Here is an 18,986-nt window from a genome sequence, read left to right as displayed (position 1 = left end):
CTCTCAAAGTTTCCTGCTCCCTTCACAGAAACATTTAATATTCAGAAAGAAAAAACCCTATCCCAGTCCCTGGACGTTGCCATTAAGAGAAAATCCCTTTTGCTTAACTTCACAAAGTCAAATTAGCAGAATATTTTTGATTCAGACATAAATGTGCACATTCCTATTTAGCAGCCTAAAAACAAATGGAAGAAAGCCCAAACATTACCATGGAGTCTCCCTCAGGTTTTTTTTCCTCTCTAGAAATTAGCATCCTTATACCTTGCCACAGGTCTAAAGGTCTCAGGAATGGGACACACCAGGTACACAAGGTAGAGCCTGAGCCAAATCACAGGTCAAGTACTCTGGAGAACTACATAAAAAGCAGAAGCCAAGCCATCATCTCACATCTCTCAGTTCCAGGAAAGCCAGGACTGCCAACCTCAAAAGCAAGCACAAGGATTTCAGTTCAAATTATCAGGTACTTAGGGTGACCTAAACACAGGTCCCTTTGGGCAAAGACTCTGCACATGGTGGGAGGTAACAGCAGAATGGAAAAAATGAGGCAGGGTTTTCCTAAGTAGCAGTTAGGAAGGTGTCATCACCTTCTGAGCCTTTGAAATCCCCCAAGCAATTAAACAGTCAAAGGAGAAGTGGCTTTTAGCTTTCTAAACACCAATTATTTCCCACACCAACACAGATGTTGAACATAAAAAATAATGTCTTTCCCCTGAAGAGAGGAGAGGAACAGCGGACAGCTACCACAGGCAAGCAAGACCTTGTCCCAAAAACCATCTGTCAAAGCTACTGCTATTTAATTTCAATAAAGAATCTTCAGCCAAAAAAGAAAAATTCTAAAATTACTTGAAGTCCCTTTTTTGCCTAAGTCTGAACTGGAGCTGCATTGCATCAGCAAATAAACTCACATGAGAAAGCTGCAGCAAAATGTCTCATCCACACAGGTATTTCAGAGCCTGTCACGGGTATTGATTGATTCCCTCTAAAGCTTTTAGTGCACATTAGTTTGTTTACTAGTCCTAAAAGCATTACTAATTTAGTTTGGGGTTTTTTAAGCTATAGCAGCACACTGAAAGGGAGCACACCTTGAAAGAGAGCACATCACAAACACTGCTTGCTTGAGGACAAGCTTCGTCCATTTTAAAAATAACACTCCTGTCTACATTTAGAATAATTATAATAAATGGCTTAGCCCAGATGGCCACTTTCAACTCCTAAATTACCAATTCACTCTGCACACAGTACACAAAGCAGTAACAATGTACAATATTTAGCACTCCTGAGACTTCCACACTGTGAATTGTGCCAGATTCCACTTTTGCAGTAAAATATTAATGATGATCCCCAAGTCTATATCAGAAGAGCCAAACAAATCAAAGTAAAACAGGGACTTGACCCAAGGGTACCTAACCTTGCAGTGGATACTTACAGGATGGAAAGGTCGCACATTAATTGGTTCTGTATTATGCAGAACTGCAAAAATTCCAGTAAGCCTTTTCTCTTCTGTCTCTAACAGCTACAAACATCAGGTGGTTTCAGAGAACCCCCTGGGAGACTAACTGAAATGTCAGATGCAAGAAGAGGGTTAGGTACAGCTTCCTCATGCAGTAAAACCCACTATTAATAGTTTATGGGCATGGAATTTGTGTGCTGCAACAGAACCACAGTTTGGCACTGTGGCCAGCATTTCCTCACGGCCCAGAGAAGGATCCTCTATCCTTCTTCACCTGCCCAATGTACCCACACTGCATCACTGCACTTCCACATGGCCAACACTTTGCCAGGTTTGAAGATGGAAGATTTTTAAGGCTGTTTTCCTGCCTCAGTTGTAAGTAAGTTGCAGAGTCACCAGCTAGGATTAACATCTGAAGGGCACATGCTTGTGGGCTGGGATCCCAGCAGTGAGGGCTCAGAATGGCCGTGAACAGACACAGGGAAAACAAGACCTTGAGGATCTTCAAAAACTTCTGTGACCTTGTATGAGATCCATGACCCAATATCTGGAGGTCAGGAAATTACAGGAGCAAAGGGTGGAAAAGAACACGTCTGTGTGGGATGAAGCAGAGCTAAATTCATGGAGAGCCTTTTGGAGCTAGCATCAGGTAATTTCCAGGTGATGAGTTTATCAGCCACCAGCTTATGTCTGAGGAGTCCTGATAGTTTGAATCCATTTCCAAAGTAGAGTTGAATGAGGTAAGAGAGTAATTCAAACTAAATCGTATTCTAGACTTTACAAAAAAGTCTGATAAGAACTTTTTTAAAATTGCACCTGGACTCTTAGGGCAAACCTGGGGTCCTGCAATGGTCCCTACACCTACATCAGCCAGCACTGCCTGTGTATCACAGTGTCACACCGAGCCCTCACTCCCAGAGGCAGGCACAGGGACCTCGGGAGGCCTGGCTGGCTGAAGGCCTTCAGATAAGGTGCTGAAACACAACACCTGCACTTTCCATTTCCCCCAGCTGCACAAGAGGCCTATCTGCCTTGCCCAGGCTTTGTGAAAATTAAAGGTGGCAGAGAGCTCTGAGGCTTTCAGGGGAGAAGCAGGAGGAAGGGCAGCAGCATTTTAAAGTCCCCAGAGCCTCACTAATACCTAGTATGTTTAAACATTTCCATAAAGTTCCCAAAGGCAGCTCAAGTGTGCAGTAGGAATGCTGAGCTACAGCGGAGAGATCCTGAAATTAAAATTCAGATGGGTCCCAAGTACTCCTGATAATTTGTCAGAAAAAGTATCAAGTGTTCACAGCAGTTCATAGTACTTCCAAATCTGCCTTCCAAATTACATCTAGAGATGTAGCTTTAGCCAACCAGAGAAACTGCTCTGCAGATTTGCTGGGTCAGGCAAGTCATGGATGGCAAATATATTTGGAATGGGAAGCTTTCTCCTCCCAGATCTGCTTAGGTTTTACAATACTCAGCAACAGTGATTTCCCAGTGTCTTAAATGGGTGATATGACCATAGACAGCAGGAAAGGAGCGCTTGAAGCCAGAGAGAAAGAAATCCTGGCTCTTCTTTATTCACATCTTTGTTATGCTGCCTATGACTATCAACAGGGGAACCAAAGGCAGGAACTGTGCACACATATACAATTCTTGGAGGAGCTGGTCAGGTTTTGCACCAACTGCTAAGCTCTATCTCAAGAGAAAGTTTCTACTCCTGATTAACATCAGTAATTGTGTGCCTGGGTTTAAGTGGCATTCTGCCTACCATTCCCAACAGCAAATAGCAATAGCAAGCGTTGAACTTCCAGAACCAACTGCAAAAATGACTGGACAACCTACATTGAAAAAACCCAAACTGTCCAAGAAAAGACAGGAAAGCTTGAGGATATAATTGGGTACAGAAAGTTGCTTTTGACCTTTGCACTGGAAGCCAAAGGTGCTGTTTCACTGGACCCAAAATTTCCAACAACTTTATTTGTCCCTCGATTACCACACTTGCTCTATCCAACACACACACACCAGGATTCCCAGATCCTGAAGCACCTGACAAACAGGAGGTAGACAAGCAGCCAGCTTTCTGTGTAGAATCAAGATCTGATACACTAAAGAGACATACAAAAGCTCTGGACCCAAGAGCACCTTTACCTTCTTCCAATTTCAGATTTAAGGAAAATAAAGAGTGCAACAAGCATCCTCTGGAGTCCATGGGTTAGCTGCCACCAGGACAGGTTAATGTTTTAAGGATGTCAAATAAAACTCTCAAACAAAAGATGCTAGAGAGTCAGGCATGGCCAAAAGATGTACCTGGTAACAGCACCAAAAAACCAATAAACCTCAGACCCAGGGTAACCATATATAATGCCTATGGTTTGTACCCCTCCCAGCATGACAATGACAAGCATGTCAGGCTTACCTGGCTGGTTCTCACATACCCAAAGGGGGAACCCAAAAGGAGCTGGGTCAGCAGACAGCTAAAAAACCCAATTACAGCCACAAAACCATGATCAGTCCTACTGCATGTTTCCAGTGGCATCAGGTTTGTTTTCAGCAATCCCAAACTGCAGTGCAGACTGTACACAATGCCTCTCAATTTGGTTAGTGGGCAGCTTTCCAATTTAAAAAAAAAAAAAAAAAAAAAAGTCAATAGAAGTACACCTAAATTTCTCAAGCACTCAGGAAACTTCTCCCCAGGGTCCATTACCCGCATGGTAAAGGCACCTACACCAGGGCAGCAGCACTAAAAGGGAAGACAGACTGTTTATTTACATAACTGTCTTTGATTTCTGATCCTCCTCATGCTTTTTCTAACACTGCAATGGGTGCAGTTACCAAGTGACTGAAGTCAGAGCTAACACTTCTGGATTTGGAAACCCAGCAGCACCAACTAAATCTGTGTTTACTCACCTAAATGGAGGTGGCTTTGTTTAGATGCTGAAAACCGAACTCAACTTGGGACAAATTTTTGCTGCAACAACACACAAAGATTTTACTGGAAGGCTGCAGTGATTGAATTGTGGAGTTTGTTTTTTTTTTTTAGAGAAGAGAGGCTTTTTTTTTTTAAGGTAGAAATACATCATGTAGCAGTATCTTTTCAGAATACCTGTTTTCATTTTCCTTATCTCCATGCAGTCACGTGTCTAATGACACTACCACCTAAATTTAGCTCATTCTGTAGCACTGGCAATCCTAGCGATGCCTTTAGGACTGCAACACACCTTTCTTCCTCTGTCTCCCCTCCCTCCTGCGGCGTGTGGGGCCGTTTCTGAAACAGCAAAGCAGACAGCTCTCCAGAAGCCTCCTGCTTCGCACTGCCAGCCCAGAGGAGCAGGGGGACCCTGCAGGGACAGTGCAGGCACCCGTTCTGTTCAGTGCAACGCCCATCCCTGGCAGCCCCTTTGTGCTCGATTACAGTGCCCCCCTCGCCCGCTTTTGTCTCTGAACTGTCAGTCAGCCTGGGCTAAAACCCCAGCCAGCCCAACTTTGGGAAATGGGAATATTCCAACGCAGACTTACACCTTGTGGCTCGTCAGATATAATTAAGATGCCACAGATTTACGTGTGCCTCATTAGCAAGGGGTAAATGCTCACGTAAACAAGGGTAGATCCAAACCGTGTTTCCTTCCTGCTGAAATCTTTATCCAGGGGTGTTTTCCCTGCTCGACTGCTGACTCCCCCAGAACAGGCGATGACGACACTGTGCAATAAAGGCTGAGGCACTGGCCTACAACTCCAGCAAGTAAGAGATGTCTGGAAGTTCGCTCAAATCACCTTCACAGGCACGCTTCTCCTTATGCCAGCAAGTCCCACTGCCTCAGCAGAGCAGCCGTGCTCTGCCCTCAGCGCAAGGCAGCAGCAGCAGCATCCATGCTGGGCTGCCCGAGGGAGCGTGATGAAGGGAGAGAATGCGATTTCACACTCTCCAGAACACCGTCCCCCTTCCCCGCACCGGCCGCTCGCTGCACGGCTGGGCAAGGACGGGCGTCACGGGGAAAACGGGGCAGCAACCTCCTCCTGCCCGGGAGCTTCCAGCGCAGCCCACCCCGCAGCCCCGCAGGCCGTGCAGGCCCTGCCCCGGGAGGCCTCCAAGGCGGCGCCCCGGTCTCGCAACCGGCGCCAGCCCCCCCGGGGAGGGACCCGGACCCGTGCAGGCCGCGGGCCGCCCCCCGCCCCGGTTACCTTGGTCTCCTTGACGTGCTGCTTGATGCCCTCCGGGTACCACTGCACCCGCACGTAGCCCCGCCGCAGCGGGCTGGCGCGGCCCTCCTCCCCGCCGCCGGCGCCAGGGCCTCCCGACTCAGAGCCGCCCGAGCTGGCGGCGCCGCCGGCCGCGGTCCCGCGCCCGCCCTCCTCAGAGTCCTCCTCCGAGTCCTCGCCGTGGATGAGGCGCACCAGGCCGAAGCGCACGGAGCCGCGGTAGCGGCCCGACACCAGGTCGTGGGAGAAGAGGAGGCGCTGGGAGCCGCCCGGCGGGGCGGAGAGGGGCAGCGCGGCGGGGGGAGCCGGGGGTGCCGGTGCCGGCGGTGCCGGTGCCCCCTCCTCGGGCTGTTCCGCCATGGCGCCGGTGAGCGGGAGCGCGCGGCCGGCAGGAGGGGGAGGGCAGGGGAGGGGCAGCAAGTAACGGCCCAGGGGCGGGGCCGGGCGAGACCACGCCCATTGTGGGCGGGGCTGGGAGCGGCGGGGGCTGCGCTGCGTTCCCGGCCCCGGGGCGGGGGGGCTGCACCGCCTGCTGCCCCCCGGGAATGGAGGGCATCATCTCCCCCAGGGATGGGGGGCTGCGCCGCCTGCTGACCCCGGAATGGAGGGGCATCATCGCCCCCAGGGATGGGGGGCTGCACCGCCTGCTGCCCCCCGGGAATGGAGGGGCATCATCGCCCCCAGGGATGGGGGCTGCACCGCCTGCTGCACCCCGGGAATGGAGGGGCATCATCGCCCCCAGGGATGGGGGCTGCACCGCCTGCTGCACCCCGGGAATGGAGGGCATCATCGCCCCCAGGGATGGGGGGCTGCACCGCCTGCTGACCCCGGGAATGGAGGGGCATCATCGCCCCCAGGGATGGGGGCTGCGCTGCGCCATTGGCCCCCAGGGATAGAGGGGGGGGAGGTGTGCATCTTTCTCTAATCCCCAGGGATAGGGGGATTGCATCATCGTTCCCAGGAATGGGGGGGGGGGTGTGTGTGCGCATCCTCCTCTGACCCCCAGGGATGTGGGGCTGCTCTGCATCACCCCGAGAATGGGGACTGCATCATCATCCCCAGGGATGGGGGGTGGAACTGGTCATCCTCTGATCCCCGGGATGGGGGGGCTGCACTGCATCATCCTTTGATCCCCGGTGTAGGGGTGCTCTGCTGCATCATCCCAGGAAGCCCAGGGATGGCGAGGGAGACTGCATTGTATCGTCCCCAGGGATGGAAGAGCCTGCACTGCATCATGCCCTGGTCCCTGGAGATGGGGAGGCTGCACTGCATCGTCCCTGAGCCCCAGGGATGGGGGGACACTGCACTGCATCATCCTCCCGTTCTCAGTCACTGCGGGCTGCCCTGCACTGTCTCCCACTCCCCAGTGATGGGGGCTGTGCTGTTTACAGCCCCCTCTGCCTGGGCACAGGTGGGGGTCCATCCTGGCACTGGGCACTGCTCGGTGCTGGGAGCTGCTCTTTAGCTGACATCAAAGCCTGGTCTTGCTTTTCAAGGCTCCTAGAAGCCCTCATTAGGGTGTGCAAATGAGCCAAATATTTGGCTTCATTGACTCCGAGGATTTTTCCCTTCTGTCTGCAGAGATTTTGTAAATATAAAAGTTTTTTTGAGCAGGTCCTGCTGCTCTGGCAGGCAAAGGACTAAAGGAATCCAAAATAGCCTTCACTGCCTATCTTTTACCACAACACATCCTGCCTCTTCTCTCTCTAGACCTTCCTGCCTGTACAGTGCTGGCTTGAATATCAAGAAAATGCCTGAAATCCTCAGCCTAATTTGTTCTCTTGCAGAAAAGACCCCAGGAGCAGCAGAGTCCTCTCCCTCCCAGACTGCTGTGCCTTGGCTGGATCAACCAGCTGCCTTTCAGTCCACTTTCCAAGGAAAAGCAACCAGGATAAAAGTCTGCCTGTGCTTACTTCCTGAATTCTGGAACCCTCTCCTCAAGACTGTGTTTTTCCAACCTTGCAAATAGCCCTAAAGCTCTGTGAAGCAGCTGAGAAGGGGACAGGCAGTGTGTGGGTGATGGGTGCCCTGGGAGCTCTGCCCAGCTCCTCTCTACCCCTGCATGGGAGTGGCAGGGCAGCACGGTGCTCGAAGGGATGGAGAAGTACAAACTATCCCTGTCCTGCTCCAAATCAGGGAGCTGCAGGCAGTGAAACCCTCCAGCCCTTGTCTTCTCCCAGGCCAGCACAGCCTCCAACCCAGCATTTAATCGCTCCCCACAGCATCCTGTTAATCAGAAAGGCAGTGTGTTGTTGTGATTCCTCGCTGGAGCATTTCTTGGCTTCAACCCCAGGGATAAGAAACAGAGTAGAGCTAAAAGTGACTAAATAGCAGCATGCCCCATAGGCAAAGGAGGTTTAAATAGCCAGTCAGTGCCACTGTGGGTTTACAGCTGTTTCTAGGGATGTGCTCCTGGGAATACAGACCTGCATCCATCCTGACCTCTGTGAAGTGGACACGGTGTGTAGGGTTAATGGCAGCATTCAGAACTTCTACAGCACCTGAGTGCCTGTGGCATGAGGATTTCACCCTCTGGCTATCACTGTGCTGGAGCAGGGAATATGACACACCTCCCCAGGGTGTTCATCCAGCCCACCTGGAGCTGTGGACAAGGTACCAACCCCTCTCCCTCTGTAGCCAAGGAAAATTGTGCCTTTGTGGAAGCAGAATCAGGCCTTTGAGAAAGGCAGAAGGTGCCCTTTGACTCCATTTAATCTGATGCCATGTCTTCTCAAGGTTTCAAAGCAGAGCTTTATTCAGCACAGCGATGCTCCTCATCATCTCCTTAATGTACATTGCAACAGCCACTAATAAAATATAGATACAGTAATGGGCACCATCATGTGTGGAGATGGAAACTGTCCCTCTTCAGGGCAATTATGTGCTGAAGAGCAGTGGTGGGGTTTCAGGTAGCCACAAATAGCCATGAAAACAATCACATTATACCCCTGACGGGGCTCACGGCAGGGGGATTATAATGGGGACAAGTCAGGGCTGTTTGCTCGTTAGCAGGAGTCGAGCCGGGTGTGTTTTTGCGCTCTGATCCCAGCTGGAGCTCTGATATGCTTCCATCAGGAAGTGGCACTGAAGGAGGACTGATTGCTTTTTTTAGGACACAACAGCCCAGGGCCTGAGCTGTCACAAAATTGACGACCTTCAGCTTTTACAGTGCCTGGGTATCAAAATGAGCATCTCCTATTTAACATCACTATCCAGATGTCCACTGAGGCACCTCTGCGAGTCCACACCACCCAGCAAAACACGCAGGACCTCTGCAAAGTGACACATGTCAAGGAGCCTCCCTGCCCAGTTTAGGGACAATTCTTGCTGGTAAGGCTGTTTTGGGAAGGGATGGCCTTTACTCTGCAGGAGAACATCCTCCCTGGAACCAAGCTGTCCCTGTGATCTAACCACCTTATGGCACTCAGGTTAGATCACCAGCATCTCCCTGCTGAGATACTGCTGCCCAGAGGGCGTGTCAGAATGCCCGGAGGGTGCCAGAATACCCAGAGGGTGCCGAGATACCTGGGACACCCTTTATCTCCCTGTAGAAATACTGGTGAAAGGCAAACCCTTCCTCCTTGGTTCTCTCACAGGGCATCTTCGCACAGCCCTTGCAGGGTTTAAGGGACAGGTGCCCACAGGGTGCTGGGGGGGCTGCCAGGTACTGGGGTACCCAGAGGACACAAGGAGGCACGGCAGGTGCCAAGGATGCCAGCAGGGTACCGGGATGCCTGCTGGGTGTTGGGGATGTCTGCCTGGGATGTCCACAGGGACTGGAATGACCGCTGGGTGCCGGGATGCCCACCGGGCACTCCCGGGGGGAGCCAAGGGTACCGCGATGCCGGGGCGCGGTTGATGCTCGCAGGGTCCCGCATGTCCTCTCGGTGCCGGTGCCGGGCTGCGGCGGGGCTCTGCTGCCATCTCGTGGGCTGTCACAGCTCCGCTGTGCCGGGGGAGCGGCTGGCACCGGCCCGCGGCTCCCCGGGGACAGCAGCTCCGCTCCGGGCTCCGGGCTCCGTCCGCCGGGCCGAGCGCTCCAGCCCCCTCTGCTCCGCTCTGCAGCCCCTCCTTGGCCAATCCTCCCGCTATTTCCTTCTGCTGCTGCTTCGCAGGGGCACAGAGTCCCTGTTCCTTCCCTGCTGGGAAGAGCTGATGCCTTCAGGAAAGGGCTTTCAGAGCAGCTCGTGTGGCAGGGAATGCCTGCAGACCGCCCCACAGGGAGAGCTGGGCGTTTATCTTCATCATCACGCAGGCAAAAGGTCAGAAGGAGTCCCTTTGTCCCCATCAACATCGGGGAACAGAAATACAAGCAAGTAACGCAGCATATGGCAATACTTCATCCTGTCTCCGTGATCCCAGAGAGCCTCCGGGGGCTGTGTGGGCAGGGAATGAGATGGTCTGTGAGATCCCTTCCATCTCAAGCCATTCCATGATCCTGCAGGAATCGTGATTACACAGCCCTTCCCTCTCTGCCTGTGCTGCCCTGACCAAACACTGCTGGCTCTGCTACAAATAACCCAGAGCAACATCACCTTGTACATGAGCACCTCGATGTGAGCGTGATCCTCCTCTGCTCCCTCCTCTCACCCTTTCCACTGAGAACAAGACCTCAGAGCTCCCCCAACGGGGTTGGTCCAGGCTCAGCCTTGCCCTCCAGGATTTCCCTCTCCTGTGGGTGGCATCTGGTCCCAGCCATCTCCAGGGGTCACTCTGGTCACTCTGGTCACTCCAGCAGCAGTGTGCCAGGGTTATGGCTGGATCGAGGGCTGCCCTATAAACAGCAGGATGCCCCAACTATTGCCAGACTTCTGGAATCTCCCAAAACCAGTTTGGCTCCTGGGTCTGGGAGGGTGGGGCTCCCTCTCTTGAGCTCCATCCCACCTGCTCTGCCCTCTCCCCCCTGCAGAAGCTCCTGCAGCCCCCACTGACCCCCTTCCCCTGAGGACTGTGCAGTGAGTGGCCATGACCTAGTTAGAAACCCCAGATCACAGAGAGGAGAGGAGGTTAATCACCAGCAGCGCTGTGCTCCAGGCAGGGAACAAAAGAGGTCCTGGCTGGGTCCTGGAACCCAATCTCCTGCTTTTGGCTGAGGTTGCCATGGCCAGGTAGACATGGCTGAAACTGCCAGACTTGTTTGTTCGCCTTTCTCAAAGGTAGAGGAGCAGCAAGATACACTAGCCCTGTTTACCTACTGCAGGCCAAAGCCAGAGTTCAAAGCCTGTTCCTCTAACCATTGATGAGAACCCAAACAAGCTGTGAAGCAGCATCCTTTCATCCCTTCCCCAGCTCCCTGAGTGTCTGTGGAGAGAATCAGTCCCACCACTGATGGGCCAAAGGGAATATGCCAGAAGAAAGACATATACACGTATATTTGCGTGTTATTCATATATATAGATATATTTGTATATATAGAAACACTTCAGAGCACAGAGGTGAACTAACCCTTCCTGGGTCTGTTCAGAGCGTGGCGCTGGCCACCCTCCCTGTATTGCTGTTTCGAAAGAGCAGCAGCCGGCAGGTTCCTAAACCACAATGTCCTGCTCCAGAGGAAAGGCTGGAAGCACATCGGCTTCTCAGGAGCTGCTGGTGAATTAAAACCACTCCTGGCAGCCTGAGAGGGAGCACTGGGGGATAGAAGCAGCAGGTGGGCAACCTGGCAAGTGCTGAGAATACCGAGTGTGTCCAAAAAGCCACATCCTGCTGGAAGTTCCAGCAACAATAAGCACCAGCAGGAGTGATGAAAAGGAAGGAGGTGAGGGAGAGGGGAATCAGAGCCCACAGCTGACCCTGCAGTCATGCCAAAGCCCTGCTTTTAGGTCATTGCCCGGAGAAAAGCATCATCCTCTTGGAAATGTGTGTCCCCGTGGCCAAGCCAGAGGGAGGTGCTGAACAGTAAACAGCGTCCAGCTTGGGAATTATGCAATTACGTGAGTCTGAGAGAGAAACCTCTCCAACGGCGTCACACAGGGAAGGATCCCCATGCCATCTGAATCCCGTGATGGCAGACCCTGCCTCAAAGCCGAGGCTGCAGACACCACAAGCAGCTTAATCCTCTGAGCACCAGGATAATGGGGCCGGAGGCACAGCACGGCACGGCCGGGGAGCCCTGAGCTGTGTGTGCATGGCTTCATTCCCAAACCCTGGCACGGGGGGGCCGAGCCGTGATTCATCTGCCTCCCACATGTCACCCCTCGCTGCAAATCCTACCCGGAGATAATTGCTGTCTTCCTGAGTGGGTACTCCAGCAGAGGGACCAGCTCGGGGCTCTTTGAAGATGCTGAGAGAGCTGCTAAATATGCAAATCTAGGCACACTGCTGTGGCTCTAATTTAATGGAGTTGTTGACCCTTTGCAGCTGTGTGGGAGCAGGAAGAGACAGACCCAGCTAAAACTGTGGAATGCGGCATCCCTGATTGACTATTCCAGCCACGGGCCAACCTCTGCTCTGCTGGGCTGTTTTAATGGCTGGGAGTTGCTCCAAAATGCCATTTCCAAAGAGCAAAAAACTGCTGGGTCATATTTCTGTTTCAATTCCATGAAAAAACTTAAAAGAGAGAGATAAGGCCGTAGCTCCAGGTCATTTTTCCCATGGCTGGAAGCTAAAGCAGGTCCAGATCCGCCCTGGAAATGTCTCCAGTGGAGCAAAGCCAGCTCTTGCCTCCTGCTCCAGGCTCCTTTCAGGGCTGCATCTTGTTCCCAATGATAATAATGATGCCAACATCATGCTCCTGCCTGGGATAATCTCCCTTTTATTACACGTGTCTTGATGAGGACAAACATTGCTGGTTCTGCCTGTCCAGTTTCTTATGTAACAGCTCCCAGGGACAGAGGGCTGCACGGGGGAGAGATGATTGGGTTTTGGGAAAAGCTCTTTGGGCAAGAAACCTTAGGTCTGACTCCCCATCCCACAAGGAGTCAGCTGATTCCCTTGAGAAGCGCCCCCCTGCTCAAGCCCAAGCACAGACCATGCCTGGCACAACCAGCAGCCTCCCCATCCTTCCCCAAATAAAGCTCATCCACTCTGGGCAGAGTGCTGGAGAAGTCAGGATCAGGCACAGGACAGTGCTCTCTTTCCTGGCTAAGTCCCAGCCCGCAGAGCAGAGCAATCAGCTAAATACTTTATCCCTCTGCAGCCAGTCATGCCAGGGGAATAAAAACAAACCAAACCCCTGAAGTGATCCCTTTGCTGGCCTGACACTTCAAAGCCTCTCACCTCTCCCTGTCTTTCATCGGAGTTCTAAACTCCTTAGGATGTCATCACGTGCTCCATAAATAACAAATATATATAAACAGGGGCTGTGGAGGATGCAGCAGTCAGGGGAGGGGAGGCAAAACCCCAGATCCTCCTCTCCTGCCAGCGCTGAGACGGCTCCCCTGGAGGCAGGCAGCGGCTCGGGGACCCCGGCTGGTAAGCACCCACATTTCTGTCATATCCCAGGGGTACTGACAGCCTCGGGGACAGCTGCTGGTCCCCTGGCCACTGCCACTTGCCCCTGTGTGCCAGGATGGGGGGAATTTCCCCAGAGGGGTGGGAGGTTGGTATACAGAGCTGAGCTTGCTGAGAAGTGGTTTTGGCACAGGGAAGGGTGTGACTCTCATCCCAGCCCCTGACTCACCCCTACACTTCCAACAAGGGACTCTTCTCACTGAAACCCTCCGTGTTCTGGATGGGGGAAAAACTTGAGCTCTTTTGCACAGAGTATTTGACTTTAAGACTGGGTGAATAACTAATTAAATATCAACTAATTAAAAAAATCCAGCTCCAAACCCAGGCAGACGATTCATAACTTAGTAAAAGATGCTGGAAGTGGGGGGTGCTGTGCACCTGCCTGTTTATTTACCTGTGAGCATCTCTCTGGACCATGGGGATGCTCTGATTTCTGGTGCACAAACACAAGTAATGGCAGGAAAAAAATTACAGAGCAAGCTCTTGGTTCACTGCTATGACACACAAACATAGTGGGCTCATCTCAGACACGTCTGGCAAGGAGCCACAGCACAAAGTTCAGCCTGGGGTATAAGTGACTGGAACAAATACAGAAGGCTTTGCTGAAGCGTCAGAGGACAGATGAGCCATGGAGAATTTTCCTCATCACTGTTTCTCACTTACTCTGGGACCTGGGCAGAGTTTCCTTCTCTTCTGCAGGTTTGATGCTTCCCATGGTTACCCCTATGGCTGTGCAGGGCTCGTGGTTTTCTCCAGGGGCAGGGAGCACTGTTGGCTCCTCTGGGCTCAGCAGGTTCTATGCATCCCTCCCTCCCTCCCCAGAAAATCTTCAACTCTTCAGGGAGCTGGGAAGCAAAGCAAGAAGTTCATTTCCAGAAAACAAACATAAATATATCAGCCCTTCAGCTGTATAACCTGGGTTGCCAGGAATAACATGCTGGAGGGGAAAAAATACAAGGAAAACAAGCAAGGAGCAACCTTTCTCCTTCCCTGCCTACTGCTCCAGGGTGTTGCTGGCTGGGGTCTCAGGCAATTTCTAGAAATAGCTGAAGGCACCTGATTGCCCTTTCCCAGTTTTGTCTGATGGGATTGGAGCAGCCATTTGAACACGAGGTTCAATTGAACACGAGCCTTTCAGTTCTGTAGATGTCCCTGTAGAGACTTCTTGTGACTCAGGATTTCCAGCCTTCATACGCTCTGGGATAGAGACTTGCTCTTGGTCATGGTGGCCCCTGGAGAGCAAACACCCCTGAGGAACCTGGGCTGGTGGAAGGTGCCCCTTCACTGCAGGGGGGTGAACTGCATAGCCTTTAACAGTCCTTTCCAACCCAAACCATTCTATGATTCCACAATCCAGCTCCCTAATTCCCATGGCAACTGAAGTGGCAGCCCTGCCTGAGGCCATATTCAACTGCCCTCTCTGCCCTGCCATCCCTGCACAGCCATCCCCAGCCTGATCCAGCAGCATCCCCAGAGCTCACCCCAGGCACTCAGCACCCCCCAGGATCAAACCATCACTGCATCTTCAAGGTCCCCTGAGCTTACCCGCTTACCTACTCTGGGATTTATTCATGCAGATGAGTCCCTAATCCAATTAGTAGGACAAGGAGCTCCAGAAGATTTGATAATAAGCTCTACACACACTACACCCACCCCCCACTCCCCCAACACCCCACTTTCCCCACCAGCTCACCCTGTTTCACTTCCCTCCTGCAGGAGCATGAACCACCCATTCCCAGCCTGAGTTCAGTCAGTCCTTGGTGACTGGAATGAGCACTGGGGAACCTAAATAATTCCCCTGCCAAGGAAACCCTCTCTAATGATCTGATCCCTTAGATACACACCCACAACCAAACCAGCAACTCATTGAAAATAAATCCCAAGACCACCCTGTCTCACCTCAGACTGGATAAGACTGGCATTTCAAGCATCCAGCCCTTGGCATTTCTGGATGGAAAATTCCCAGCTTGTGCTGGTTGTGCCCTGTGCAATGTTTGTGCTGGTAATGCTTTTGTTTCCACAAATCCTATTAGCTGGAGGCAAGCCTATAATTAGCAGGGAAAGCCGGCACCTCTGAAACAATAATCAAAAATGACCCAGCTTTGCTCTGGCTTGGCTGGAAATTGCTTGCATATTGGTCTGAGTTTGGATGGATGGTTGAATGGATGGCTCTGATAGCCATTCCCACTATTTCTGTCTGCAGGATGCGTGTGCTAAGTGAAGTTATTCACGCAGTTTGTGGTTCTCTCTGGGTTTGATAACTCGCTTCAGCTGCACATGAAAGCAGAGGCAGATTGAAGCTACAGGCTCTGATCCAGGTCAAAGGATTTGTCTGAGCTGTGCAGAATGGGTGCTGCCAGGTGACCTTCAGGGCTGGTGACCCTCCTGGGGGATCCCATGCTGAAGGTGGAGTGTCCTGGCCTGGGCTGTGTCTGCTGGGATCCTGCTACCCAAAGCTCCTGGGGCACCTCACCAGGGAGGACACCCGAGGCTTTCAGCATCAGTCACCTGCTCAGCCCTGCCAGGGACCACCCCTGTGAGCATGGACATGACCTAAGAAGCCAAAAGAGGTTAAGCTGTGTCACTCAGCTGCTCAGTGAGTCAGAGAAGGGGGTGAATCCTGTCAGCTTGTGCTGTCTGGAGGAGGTGGCTCTGGCTGTCTGATGTGTGTCCCTGTCAGGGCACCTCTGTGGTCTGGCACTGACCTCTTACTCCAGCACAGCTGGGCTGTTCCACAGACACCAGAGGATCACAAGGAACTTTCACACAGATAGATGCTTGTTTTATGGTTCTTGGCTTCCTGCAGGCACATCCCACCCTTCCTGTCCCCAGGGCAGCAGCTGGACTTTCTCCAGGGTTCTCCTGCCCATCCCACTGCCTGGTGCTGTCATGGGCTGGGCAATGTTGGGCAGGATGCTCAGCCTCCCACCTGCTCCAGCTCTAACAGCTCTTCTCCCTGCTCTGTCCCACCACTGGGACACTGCTTTTGTCCCCCTGCTCCCTGGGGCTTGCTCAGCTCACAGCCAGTGCCAGCCTCCAGTGCCCCCAGCTCAAAGGGAGGGCAGATGGCGTCACTGTGGATGAAATTTGCTGTATGTACACACACATATCCATGGGAAAAGGGGGACAAGCAGCCTAATCCTATCTGTGAACAACAGATACTTCTGCTGGCTGACGCTGCTGGAGAAGCTCGGCTGGAATAAAGGGCGTGGGAGCCGGCAGAGGCTGCCCTGAACAGGGGGAGCGGTGGGAAGCCAGGCAGGAGGAAGAGGAGGAAGAGGAGGAGGTGGAGGATGTCGGCTCTCAGCACGTTGCCCTTCCTGAAGCCGGTGCAGCTGCGGTCGCCCCGCAGCTCGCCCGGGGGCCAGCGCCGGCACACGCTGCCCGCCAGCGAGTTCCGCTGCCTCAGCCCTGAGGATGCTGTCAGCGTGTTCGAGATCGAGCGTGAAGGTAAGGGGGACCCAGGGGATCCCTTGGCATCTGTCTGCAGTCCCTCGTGCTCCTGCTAATGTCCAGTCCCTGTGTGTGCCCTCGTGCCAGGGATGCGGTGGCCAGGACTTGTGGCCAGGCCACCGCGGGCTCCCTAATGAGGTGGAGGAGCTGTGGTTGATGAGCTGGAGAGCCACAGCTCACCCAGGGGTGGGGATGGTGGTGCTGAGTAGGAGCAGGTGAGTGAGGAGCAGCTCTCCCAAAGCAACCTGTGAAAGATGGGATAGGGAAAGGGGAAGTGGGAGGAAGGACACTACGCTGTCTCCTACTGCACAGGGGCACTTTGAGGTGCCACCGTGGCAACCTTTCCCTGCTTCCTTCACCACAGCTTCCCTCACCCAGACCCACCCAGCCCATTTCTCTGCCCTCTCCAAGGACAGGAGCAACCAGGGAGATGCTGAGAGGGAGGGTTCAATTCAACGCTGTATCTCTGGAATCAGCAGAGTTAGGAGCTGGTCACTGGGCGGTGGAACTGACTCTGGAGAGGCACAGCTGCTCCCTAGAGCCACTTGTGTCCCTCAGAACTCCTACAGGCCTAGTAGTCAGCAGGACACATGCCATCTCTCCTCATCACATCCCACTTTCCCTCCTCCACATCAGTGCTGGGAGTTTTTCTGGGTTGGGTGTGCTTTGTCTCTCTCACCGTGTTCACCACTGCCCCCCTCCAGCCTTTATATCAGTTTCTGGGGACTGTCCCCTGCACCTGGATGAGATCCGCCACTTTCTGAGCCTGTGCCCGGAGCTGTCCCTCGGCTGGTTTGAGGAAGGGCGGCTGGTGGCATTCATCATCGGCTCCCTCTGGGACCAGGAGAGGCTCAGCCAGGTATGACCCAGTCCTTCCCACCCTGTGCACTGGGAGAGGCACTGCCAGAGCCTGGGAACCAGCCTCCCTGGGGCCCTGAGGCTAACCCCAAAATCTTCTCCCAGGACTAACTGCTACAGGGCTGCTCTGGTGGAAATGAACCTTCTCATTAATTAATTTAAATGCTGCTATTAAAAACTATGCCGAGTAATTCCCATCAACATTCATTTTAAAATGATAACCCCCCCCGAGGATGACGGCAGGAGGTGAACAGGGATGGGGAGTTGGGTTCTTTGGGGTGGGGACTAAGAGGCAGGATGGGACCCCCTGGTCCTGCTAACCCCTGTCCCCCCCTGGCAGGCAGCACTGACCCTGCACAAGCCTCAGGGCTCAGCTGTGCACATCCACGTGCTGGCCGTGCACCGCACCGTCCGCCAGCAGGGCAAGGGCTCCATCCTGATGTGGCGCTACCTGCAGCACCTGCGCTGCCTGCCCTTCGCCCGCCGCGCCCTGCTCATGTGCCAGCACTTCCTCGTGCCCTTCTACCAGAAGTGCGGCTTCGAGGCGCTGGGGCCCTGCGAGGTGACCATCAGGGACCTGGCCTTCGTGGAGATGCAGCACCCCGTGCGGGGACACGCCTTCATGCGCAGGAACAGCGGCTGCTGAGGCCCCTCTGCTCTGGCCTGCCTGGGGGATGAGAGGCTGCAACCCCTCTCCATCCCCACCACCGTGATCCATCTTCCCTGGCTGGCCCTGGATACAGCTCTCCCTCTGTCACATCTGCCTTCCAGCCACACCAGCCTGGCCCCGTCCCATCCCTGCAGGGCTGGGCACAGAAATTCCTGCCAGATCCTGCTGGAAGCATCGGTTCCCCGGGTTCTGCTTTAGCCAGGGCTGTGCTGGCAGGTCTGGGTGGGCTGCAGGGCCACGAGCCCCCCTGGGATGGAAAGGCTTTGCCCTGGGAATGGCTGGGGGCTCTGCTGGTTTGAGGGCACTTCCACCCGCCACAGTTTGCTGAGACAGCCAGCAGAGCTCCTGCAAACACGTGCCCCAGCCTGGCACCCCTCCAACCAACACCACCACCATGAGTGGAGCACACCATGGCCAAGCCCTCCCTGAGCAGCCCCCAGACATCCTTCCAGACCCCTTGGAGTACATTCTCCCTGCCCATGGCCACCCTCAGCTGCACACTGCAGAGCCTCCCCAGGGAATCAGTCCAAACCATTTGATCTCCCTGTCCCAGACCCACAGCTGGTCCAGGACAAGCCTTCTGCAAACAACTCAGGTTGTTGGAAAGCAGCAAATAAAGATGTGGTGGTGATTTTCTACACAGCCCACGTGTGTTCCTGCCCTGCTTTGATCACGACCTCAGCACAGTGGCCAGAGGGAGGGCAGCAGCTGGCACCAGGGGAGCAATCCAGGACCTCTTGGGCCACCTCAGCCTCAAGGGAGAAGGGGAAAATCCAGGCTCAGGTCATTCAGTGAAGGGTGGGATAAAGGCAGGGGTGGCTCTCCCCTCAAGCAGGATCAGGAGGTTCCATGGATCCAAGTGTTTGGCTTCTCCTTCTGCTTGAGACCCTCCAAACCCTGTCTCCTCCCAGGGAGGGGTTT

At 53.7% G+C, this 18,986-nt stretch overlaps 2 protein-coding genes across 3 annotated transcripts in view; one reads left to right on the top strand and one right to left on the bottom strand.

Moving 5' to 3' along the window:
- UBE2O (ubiquitin conjugating enzyme E2 O) overlaps positions 1 to 6,035 on the bottom strand; it is a 61,792-nt gene extending 55,757 nt beyond the window's left edge. Inside the window, exons 1-2 of one of the 2 annotated variants that reach the window (XM_086857714.1) lie at positions 5,910 to 6,027; positions 5,618 to 5,750 (exon numbers count right to left, since the gene is read on the bottom strand). In XM_086857714.1, the coding sequence (XP_086713840.1) occupies positions 5,618 to 5,750; positions 5,910 to 5,995 (219 nt within the window). In that variant the 5' untranslated portion in view covers positions 5,996 to 6,027. Of the gene's footprint in view, positions 1 to 5,617 lie in introns of both variants that reach the window. The other variant, XM_086857713.1, reaches the window with a different exon arrangement.
- A 6,620-nt stretch (positions 6,036 to 12,655) lies between these two features.
- On the top strand, positions 12,656 to 18,707 carry AANAT (aralkylamine N-acetyltransferase). The gene is made up of 4 exons (XM_023938548.2): positions 12,656 to 13,045; positions 16,243 to 16,534; positions 17,242 to 17,396; positions 17,736 to 18,707. The coding sequence occupies exons 2-4, from the start codon at positions 16,378 to 16,380 to the stop codon at positions 18,039 to 18,041; spliced, it is 618 nt and encodes a 205-aa protein (XP_023794316.2). The 5' UTR covers positions 12,656 to 13,045; positions 16,243 to 16,377; the 3' UTR covers positions 18,042 to 18,707.
- Positions 18,708 to 18,986: the final 279 nt, after the last annotated feature.

Source organism: Cyanistes caeruleus, chromosome 19 (assembly GCF_971803275.1).
Source record: "Cyanistes caeruleus chromosome 19, bCyaCae1.hap1.1, whole genome shotgun sequence".
In the NCBI taxonomy this organism is placed as follows: domain Eukaryota; kingdom Metazoa; phylum Chordata; class Aves; order Passeriformes; family Paridae; genus Cyanistes; species Cyanistes caeruleus.
This window is presented reverse-complemented; position numbering and strand designations above follow the sequence as displayed.

Bases quoted from the DNA above. Each gene is read 5' to 3' on its own strand.
- AANAT (XM_023938548.2), top strand. From the start codon at position 16,378: ATGTCGGCTCTCAGCACGTTGCCCTTCCTGAAGCCGGTGCAGCTGCGG. The intron at 16,535-17,241 runs GTAAGGGGGACC...GCCCCCCTCCAG, and splicing joins GTTCGAGATCGAGCGTGAAG to CCTTTATATCAGTTTCTGGG. The intron at 17,397-17,735 runs GTATGACCCAGT...CCCCCCTGGCAG, and splicing joins ACCAGGAGAGGCTCAGCCAG to GCAGCACTGACCCTGCACAA.